Consider the following 10,484-nt stretch of genomic DNA (forward strand, 5'->3'; position numbering starts at 1 on the left):
TTAGTCAGGCGAAACGGTCATTGGTTGTTGTGAGTCAGGCAAACCTATGGTTTACTATGCTGAGAATGACACAATGAAGAGGAGTGGTATCACATTCACGGTCAAAAGGACATTTCAAGATCTGTTTTGAAGTACAACGCTGCCTGTGATAGGATTATACCTATAAGTCTCTCAACTTTGTTCTTTTTCAAGTTTGTTTTGGATATTCTGGGACCTTTGCTCTCCCCCAAATATTTTTAAACTATGGTCTATATCTATTTATCCATATACATGTGTATGAGACATGCCATGTCTCATCGTATATATACATGTATACGATGGAGGTCCAAAAAGTTTATGGGAAAATGGAATGAAAAGATAGCGTATTTCCCCCACACAAACTGTCTGAAGCCATATGTACATGTGTACACAAGGAACACTTCAAAACATAATGGGAAAAATCTTTTAATTCCATATTCTCATGAACTTTTTGAAGCCCCCTCCCACAGCCACCATTAATCTGTTACTTTGTTGTACTTGAAAAATTTGGCCATCTATTCTTTTAAAAATTGGCCACTGAAAACGTTATGAATAGCAGCAGACCTTTTTTTTTTTAAACAAATGAAACACAGAAACTTTATTATAAACAAAAGTAACAAGGTAAAAATTCAACAGGCAATTTACTTATACTAAAAAAAACTAAGGAAATTATGTCTTAAACACCTTAGAGTAATCTATTTGCAGTTAAATTTAACTGAGCTTTGTTGCTGTGAAGAATACAGCACAGGTGTGGATGGAAGATTTGTACATCTTTCAAGTATTCACTGAATGCTACACCATATATACACATAAACATTAAACTTGAAGAAGATTTAATTGAACATCCCTATATAATCTTCATTTTTGTTGTCCTTTTGGAAGCGGTAGTCTAAAGAGAAGAATATGTGGTTCTTGCTCATGAATCATGTAATGTATCCAGCCTAGACTTTGTTGAACACCAAGTCTCCTACACTCCTCTTCGGACATTAGATGGGTTTTGGGTGCTTGTTTGGAAAGTTCTCTGGGCAACATGACATGCCGGCACTCGTAATGTTTATCGAAGTACTTGTCCGAATAGTATATTTGCTTGTGAGCCATCTGGCCGGCTGCGCAGAGGGACAGGTCGGTAAGAAAGGCACAGAGCAGGAGCAGCAGCACGGAAGGGCCCGGCAGGTAACAGCAACCACGCAACTGAGGTCAACTGACTTTAGGCCAATGATCCGGGTTTGAATTAGACAACGCCAGAACTTTGCTGATACAGTGCCAGACGACGAAGGGCCGGAGGAGAAGCCCCTCAGGGCGGAAGGCAGCGGGAGAGCAAGTAGGAAAGTTCAGTCTTTTCAAAGTAGAGTTGACCTAAACGACATCTATAGAGTAAAGCTTGCAGGTCCTTCGCTGGCTGATGTGGTATGTCAAACTGAAAAGGTACAGCTACAAACATTCACAAATAATCAGTATGTGGGATATATGAAATATGAATCTAAGAAATGTAAAAAATGGAATACATACAGATCAATACCCTAGGTCTTTGTGAGTTGAAATGGACTGATAATTGGCCATTTTGAATTGAACCATCTTATGATCTACTATGCTGGGAATGATAAATTGAAGAGGAATAGAATTGCTTTCATCATTAAAAAGGACATTTCAAGATCTATTCGGAAGTGCAATTCTGTCAGTGATAGGATAATATCCATCAAAGGAAGATTAGTTAATACTACTATTATTCTAATTTATGCACCAGCCAGTAAAGCTAAAGATGAAAAATTGAAGAGTTCTACCAACTTCTGCAGCCTGAAATTAACCAACCGTGTAATCAAGATGCATTGATAACAACTGGTGATCAGAATGCAAAAAATGGCAATAACAACAACAAAAAAGCTTGGTAACTGGAAAATGTGGCTTTGGTGATAGAAAACATGCTGGACAATGCATGACAGAATTTTTCAAGATCATATGGCTTATTTGTTGGAAATATTTTTTCAGTAACATGAACACTAATTGTACATCTAGACAATGCCCAATGGAATACACAGGAACCAAATCGATCAGACAGAAGGCCAGAGGCTGAGTGAAACAGAGGCTATTAAATGCTTGTGGTAGTTACATAATCTGGTGTCAATTTGAGGATAAAGAGTGTAGGGGTGGAATCTAGTCTGTCAATCAGGACATAGCCAATGAGGCCTCTGTATGGGCATGGCCTTCTCCTGAGGATTCTGGGAACTCCTATTCCTATTTGGATGCGGGAGATTTTCTCTCTCTCTCTTCACTCCCTTGGAGATTCTTTACTGACAAGGCTGACTCCCTGTGAGACATCCCTGAAGAGCAAGAAGCCAGATGGACCTACCCTGATGTAGCCCTTAGTGCTGTAGAAGCCACGTGGATACCCCTGCCAGCGCTGAGATGCTTACAACACCACTAAATCCACAAGACTTCCCACCCACTGGCCTGTGGTCTTCCTGCATTTGACGTCATTGCATGTGTTTCATGAGTCTGAAGAGGACCTTACAGATTGGTATCGAACATATGGGCTAATATGGGACTTGATCTGAACTGGGCTGGGATGTTTTCTCAATATTCCATACACATATGCATAGCTATGAATTTGTTTCTCTAGTCTACCCAGACTAACACATTGCTCATATGTAAATTTAAATTTAAGCTAAAGAAAATTAAAACAAGTCCATGAGAATCAAAGCATACACTTTCGTATATCCCACTTGAATTCAGAGACCATCTCAAGAACAGATGCAGTGAACACTAGTGATCCAAGACTAGGGGGGCTGTGGGGGTGACATCAAGATCATCCCACATGTAAAATGCGAGCCGTCATTAAAAAATCAGAAATGAAAAGAAAGACCAATATGGATCTCAGAAAAGACTCCGAAACTTTCTCTGGAATGTAGAGTTACTAAAGTGAACGGGAGAAAAAGGATGGACTAACAGAAGATTTCTGAGGGTAGCCCGAGAAGACAAGGTAAAGTATTATGATGAAATGTGCAATAAGAGAACATGCTTGGCATTTCTCAACCTGAAATAACTCAAGAGAAAGTTTTTGTTTGTTTTTTTAAAATCATTTTACTGGGGGCTCGTACAATTCTTATCACCATCCATCCAGCCATTGTGTCCAGCACGTTTGTATATTTGTTGCCATCATCATTCTCAAAACATTTGCTCTCTACTTGAGCCCTTGGTATCAGCTCCTCATTTTTCCCCTCCCTCCCGGTTCCCTCCTCCCTCATGAACCCTTGATAATTTATAAATTATTATGAATTTTGTCATATGAAGAAAATGTTTGTTATGGGTAAAATATTAAATGATGCAGGAAACATCAATGGAAGGTGGAAGAAACACACAGTCAATGTGCCAAAAAAGAATTGGTTGGTGTTCAACCAAGTCAGGATGTAGCATATGGTTAAGACTCAATGGTCTCTTCCCGGTTCTGTTTCTCACATCTAATAATCTTATTAATATCACATGCAAGTAAAATTTTGCTGAAGATAATTAAAAAATGGTTGCAGCAGTACATTAATCCTGTACAACCAGAAATTCAAGCTGGGTTAAGAAGAGGCATGGAAGGGGGCATATCATTGCTGATGGGGGTGAATCTTGACTGGAAGCAGAGAATACCAGGAAGATGTTGACTCGTGTTAGAGTGACTATGCAAAGACCAATGCCTCAAAGAACAAATGGGTAAATTGTTCTCAGGAGGAGCAAGTTGATGTTGAAGATGAAGCCCACAGTGGCAGACCTCCACATCAATTTGCAAGGAAACGATTTTGTGCTTGCCTGTTTGAAGAAGGCGGATGATTAACAGCAAAAACAATAGCCAAAGACGTCCCAGTTGGTTCACCTTACACAATTCTGGCTGAGAAAGAAGAGTTGAGCAAGCTTTCTTCTTGATGGGTGCCAAAACTGTTGGCTCAGATCAGCTGCAGACAACAGCAGAGCTTTCGATGGAAATGTTAAACGAGTGAATCCAAGATCCTGAAGCCTTTCTTAGAAGAATTTTAACCAGATGTGAAATGCAGTTTTACCAGGGTGATTCTCTCTTTTGCTAGCTTTACCTTTAGTTAATTTCTTTTTATTTTCCCCCCTCTCGTTCCTTCTCCTCATCAAACAAAGGCAACTTTTCAAGAATTTGATGGGAAATCATCAGCATCCACTGAAAAATTCTATGTTGCTTCGTTTTAGATTTCCCAGTCTTACAAAACAAGGAAAGTAAAATGCTGATGAATTCTAGATTTGGAATAAAATTTAAAAGTAAAAAAAGAATGTTTAAAAGGCTCAGTTTTCTTCAGTTAATAATGGCAAAAAGACTGCATTGACATGGTTAAATGCCCAGGACCCTCAGTTCTTGAGAGATGGACCAAATGGCTGAGAACAATGCTTGAGCCCACTATTACAGCCAGTGTGTAACTCCATCTCAGGGATGCTCTTTTTCACGGACTCTCCAGGGACTAGGCCCTCCTGATAACAGATCCAAAGCACATGAAAGTGGCCATTCTCACTTCTAAGCATATTCTCTATGCTTCTCTATACTCTATAAGTACCAGACACTCTTTATAAACATTTGTCCTAATTGAAATGCATTTTCATTTGGGTGGAGAAGAGAGACATCAAAAAGATCTCCCTTTTGATCCATTTTAAAGCTGTTTCAGTTTAAAAAAAGTAAAAGTGAAAAGAAAATACATGTGATTTAGCCCCTGGTGTCTCCCTTTAACCATGGATGTGACCACACTAGGATGTGAACATGCTTGCGAACACGTGGAGTGCATTGGGAGGTGAATTGTTGCAGATGCAGTTAGGTTGACATTTAGAATCCTATCATTTGATCTCCCTAAATCTATAGCTAGAGTAACTGGATTAATGGTTCCTTGGGGGCATGGCTGGGGAGGTTGAGGGGGTGGGGGATGGACGGCTAATAACGATGAGTACAAGAAGGAAGAAAATGTTCTAAAACTGATTGTGATGATGATTGTACAACTCTTCTTGATGTGATTGAACTACTGAATTCCATGTTTTGTGAATTATATGCCAATAAAGCTGTTGGAAGAAAATCAACAATGAAAAGTCTGCAATTATATCTATTTCTAAACTGTTCTTTCTTGAAGTTTAGTTCTGAGTTTTCTAAATTATGTACTGAAGAGGCCAGGGCTCTTATTTTTTTAGGCGACTTAATCCCTCTGGGAGAGAATAAGAGCCAGTTTTCTTCTCAATGGATTTTGGAAGAAATCCATGGAATAAGCAGGCTTGGACAGTTAGGGCTGTGCCTCTCTAATCACTCTATTAGTCCTTTACACATAAACACCAACAGACTCACTAGAGAGCGATGGTGGCATAGTGGCTATGTGTTGGGCTGTGATTCTCATGGTGCAGAGTTTGAAACCAACAGTGACTCCACTGGAGAAAGACAGGGATTTCTGCTCCATTAAACAGTTACAGTCTTGGCAACCCATAGGAAGTCGCTATGAGTCAGGCGGCGACTCAATGGGAGTGCGTTTGGTTTCGGCTTGGTACAACTCATTGGCATCCAACTCATAATGTCCCTATAGGTCAGGCAACCCTATAGGTCAGGGTAGAGCTGCCCCTGTGGGTTTCTGAGACTGTAACTCCGTATAGGAGTAGAAAGCCTCATTTTTCTCTCCTGGAGCGACTGGTGACATAGTAGTTACACTTTAGGCTGCAATTCTCAAGGTCAGCAGTTCAAAACCAACTTCTCTATAGGAGAAAGAGGAGGTTTTCTACTCCTGTAAAGAGTCATAGTCTCATAAACTCACAGGGACAGTTTCACTCTGTCCTATAGGGTCACTGTGATCCAGAATCAGCTTGATGGCAGTGGGTTTGGGATTTAGTGGAAAATCATATGGTCAGAGAGGGGATTGAATTGGATGAGCTTGGCTTTCATAAACCCTAAACTAAAAATCACAGCCATCGAGTCAAAGCCGACTCATAGCAATTCTCAAGGGTAAAGTAGACATGCTTCAGTGAGTTTCCAAGCTTATTCTTTAGTACAAAGCCTTATTGTTCTCCTGTGGAGCAGCGAGTGCTTTCGAACAGCTGACCTTAGAGGTAGCAGCCCAACATGACCTCATGGGTTAACTTTGGGCTGCTAATCAAAAGGTAAAGAGTTACAGTCTCAGAAACCCACAGGAGTAGTACTCCCCCATCCTACAGGGTCACCATGAGTCAGAATTGATTCAGCGGAAGTGAGATGACCTTGAATACTTCTTCTAAAACACGAATTTCATGATTTAAAATGACCCAGATTTTAGTTAACAACATTTCTTGAGTGCCTCAGACTAGCCTGGAAGCGTCTCTGAAATCTGTTCACCGTAGATGAATAGGAATGATCCTGCTGGTGTTTGAAATGCCAGTGGAATGGCTTTCAGCACCACAGCATCAAGGTCAAGGCAATTTTTGTTTTGGGTCCTTTTAAACCAAAAAACACTTTAATCCCAAACATTCCAGATGATAGTCCCTGAGGGGTCATGCCACAGTGAATAGTGAGCTAGGTCTTGGGCTACAGAAGCACAGCACTTGCTGAGTGACCTGGCTGAGTGACCCTGACCCTGACTACTTCCCTGACGGCAGTTTTCTCCACTGTAAGATGGAATGATCATAGCACCGGATTTTAAGAAATACAGTAGCACAGTGTCATGCAGCATCTAGTCCACACTAAACACCGGTTGCCCTGGTGGATTCACGGTCACCTATGTGTATCAACAGCCAAACTACGCTCCATGGATTTTCAGAGGCTGCTTTTTTGGGAAGTGGACCACCAAGCCTTTCGTCTAAGGCACCTCTGGGTGGACTTGAACCTCCAAGCCTGTCAGTTAGAAGCCTAAGTGTGTTAACCATTATCAGACCCAGAGACTCCCAACAAATGTTAGCTGCTACTCTATACCCGGGGTCGTCAGAAAGGGAATGTTTGGTACAATAAATAGCCACTTGTTCCCTTGTCTCCTGCAACCTGAGCTGCCTCCACCCATCCCAGGTCCTTCCAGCATATCAAGATAGTTGTCCTTAATCAGCAGTTCAATCGGTGACTTTGGCTGGCTCCTGGCTCTCCTGCCAACTCCTGGCCCGCTGTAGTCCTGCTGCAAGCCCTGTGGCAAAGCTGTCTGCTGCCGCCTTGCTGAGCACCACGTTGCGCCAGCCACGCTCATGGGGCAGTTGAGCAAAGATGACAGGTTTGTAAAACCTCCCATCTGTTTGAGAAACTTCAATTTCTGGTCCTCATTCTCAAAACCAGCAGTGTCCCACTGGCCCAACTTAGTTCCTGTCCACTTCTTGCTTTCTGAGGCTTCCGTCTTGTCCGACTCCTGGCCTTTTGCTTCATCAGGTCTATGGGATGCCCTTCTTTCCCAGAACCACTTCTGAGTGTGAATCTGCTTCCTCCTCACAAGGGATGCTTCTACATCCCTGCTCTCTTTCCTCTTCCTCTTCTTCCTCTTTATGGCCCCTCAATGCCTTGCTCTGCCTGCTTCTTAGACTAGCTTTTCATCTTCACAGTGTTTTTGGGGCCCGGTATACAACCCAATACAACACTGCCCAGTCCTTCCTTCCAACACTTCACAACCCTTCCTCTGTGTATAGGGTCACCGAGCTCCAGTGGACTTCTCACAATGGCACCTGACAACAACATAAAGAAGATCTAAATTATTGTGTTGATCTGGTGTCTAACTATACGTGGCTTAGGTTGAACTAAGTGAATAGTTTTGGATTTGTTGATTTCCAGGCCAGACCACAAACCAGAACCTAATTTGCTCCAAGCTGGACAGTTACTCACTTTATGGTCTTCCCTAGTCTCGCCCCTTCTACCCTTTGTCCCCATATAGAACCTGAGCAAGACAGGGATTAAAGTACAACTTCATTTGTAAGGTTTGCCGGGATTCCATAAGCAATGAGACTCATTTTATAATTGTAGTTCTAGGCCCAAATCAATATCCACGTAAGTAGTTCCAGATGTTTGAATATTTTTTGTCGTTTTTTTCCCAAGTCCTGGTCATGCTATTTATTCCAAATATTTTAAATGAGCTTCATCTTGATAGGGAGTTGTAAAATCCCGCTCGTTCTTCATCATAAGGACAGTGTGTTTAGTTTTAACCTAGGAAGTACTCCACTTTTGGTCTAATTAGTGCCATTCTAATCCTCTACTAAGGATGTACTCTGTCTTGATTTACTTCTTGCAAGATGACATCCGTAGTAGCTGTCTGGGGTATGGAAGCAGAAACAAAATGTATTTCTGTCAGTGAAATCAGCAGAGGAGCCCAGGAGTCATGGCAGAACAGGCTTGTTGGATGTTAGCGCCTAGGCACTAGTAAAATTCTTACTTTCACCTACACGGTGCCTATCTGGTTTCACACAAAATAGAATGTAAGTTGCCTAGAGTTGGGCAATGGTTCTGTGGGTTTGGGTAGAATCTAATCATAATATAACATTTTATTGACAACTTCATAAGCAAATTTAAAATCCTAGCTTAGTTGAGGTTCATAGTGACTCTTTTATGAAACGGACCCTAAAAGTAACTATTTGTTAGTGATATCTGCTATATGCAATGAAATACAATATATTGGCAACTATGACTTCAGGCTTTAACTTCCAAACTTTGTTTTCTGAAATGCCTTTCTTTCCAGTCTATCTTAATGGTCAAGTTCTCAATTTTGACTTGTTCTTCCGAAGTTTAAACATTTTTTTCCTGTTTACAAATATTACTTAGAACTTAAAGAGAGTTTTAAAATTACTACTTTGTTTAAAAATCATGCGATGTTTTGAATAATTTCTATCATCTTCCCTCATACATATTGTGAATCTTATTTGACTAGATAATCTTTTGATATCATATTAATTAGTTAGTTTTCTCCAACTCTGGTCATCTACAATTGAGGCAAAGGTAAATTTTAACTGGTGCTAACTTCTGCTAATACTATTAATTAAGCATTACAAATGAGTTGCATAATATAAATAAAGTTCTTCAAGGTAGTAGCTTTTATATTCCTTTCAATGCTCAGTACATTTCCTTTACACATATTTTAAACTTTTACCCTTTTTTGCTCTTTATTATATTTGGATCAGTGAAAAATCTAGCAAAATTCACACTTATTTAGGGTATCTGAGATCGTCTATCTTATTCACGTGACAGCCATATTTCGTTTTAACTATTCATATAATTTCCGTTGCAACTAGATACACAATAATGAAGCCTTTGAGCTTCTCTAAGATCAGCTATTTTTAATCGAGAACATTTTCACTGTGACCTATTACCTAAACCTATGAATTACTACCTAAACCTAAACCTATGACCTATTACCTAAACCTATGAATTATTACAGCTTAAGTGTAATCCATTCCTCTCTCGGCGTGGGCAGTCCAACCACTAGTTTCCTTGAATTGAGTACAACAAAACCAAAATACCCAATATATTCCAATAGGGAAAAAAAGACCCCAAAAACATTTAGAATAAATACCTCTCTTTTTCTTACTCCCTCCCCCCACGCACCCCAAGCTGGAGGTCTTGTCCAGTAATGCAGAATTAACATCATGAGAGTCCTACGTAGACAGTGAATGATATAAAACAGAACAGAGAATACCAGGTGCTAGTAGGATTAAATATGAGTTTGTAAATTCCATTCTTATGTCCAATATATGATTCAAACCGTTTGGAGTTGTTGGTGGGAGCGCTGGTAGTGCAATGACTGAGTGCTGAGCTGCTAAACAAACGTTAAAGGTTCTTCATCGCTGGATACTCCAGGGAGGAAGGATACAGCTGTCCGCTCCCCTAAAGATTACAGCTTTGAAACCCTATGAGGCAATTCAATTATGTCCTATCGGTTTCCGGCAAGTCTGGAATTGACTCGTAGCAATAGATTTGATTTGGAGTTGGTGGCTCCCACGGCCCGCGGTTTGGGGTTGTGCGGGTGCATAGACCATGTGCAGGTGCATCAACCGTGTGCAGGCTCCTTGAGAACAGGCACCGGGTGCTTGTTTTCTTCTAAGCAGGGCTGTGCCTGGCTCGGTTAATGTTGAATGAAAAATGATGCAGTTCAATATAGTGATAACGGCAAGACAGTTTTAGAAACATTATTTTGCTTCGAGGTAGACTTACTACTTCTTAGGCAGTAGGAAGAAATGGAAATAGGAATGGAGAATGACATTCTGTTCACGCTGGGCAGGGATTCAACACCAGCCCTGAAGGCAAATGTTTCCCCCCTTTCTGTATATATTTGCACCCCACTTCATGGTGCAAAGGGCTTGGGGGACTGGAAATGTGGCGTTTGTCTACTAGGCTAGCTCTATAATAATGCAGGCAGCAAAAAAGAAACTAAGTGTACCCATGCATGCCGGGTCAGGGGCATCTCTCTCAAACTCAGAGATGTGGTGCCAAGTCTTTCTGGTTGTCAGTATCTGTCACTAAGTCACTTGTTACTATTATTAATAGGCCCTGCTGTTTGATCCTTCCATCT

At 40.9% G+C, this 10,484-nt stretch overlaps 1 protein-coding gene across 1 annotated transcript; it reads right to left on the minus strand.

Annotated features, from left to right (window-relative positions):
- Positions 1-876: 876 nt before the first annotated feature.
- LOC115872862 (cyclin-dependent kinases regulatory subunit 2-like) lies at positions 877-1,116 on the minus strand. Its single transcript, XM_045298526.1, has one exon. The coding sequence runs from the start codon at positions 1,114-1,116 to the stop codon at positions 877-879; it is 240 nt and encodes a 79-aa protein (XP_045154461.1).
- Positions 1,117-10,484: the final 9,368 nt, after the last annotated feature.

The sequence above is a fragment of the Echinops telfairi genome, unplaced genomic scaffold (assembly GCF_000313985.2).
Source record: "Echinops telfairi isolate 266 unplaced genomic scaffold, ASM31398v2 ScPeMD7_4;HRSCAF=17, whole genome shotgun sequence".
Taxonomy (NCBI): domain Eukaryota; kingdom Metazoa; phylum Chordata; class Mammalia; order Afrosoricida; family Tenrecidae; genus Echinops; species Echinops telfairi.

Coding starts and splice junctions, on each gene's coding strand:
- LOC115872862 (XM_045298526.1), bottom strand. CDS start 1,116: ATGGCTCACAAGCAAATATACTATTCGGACAAGTACTTCGATAAACAT.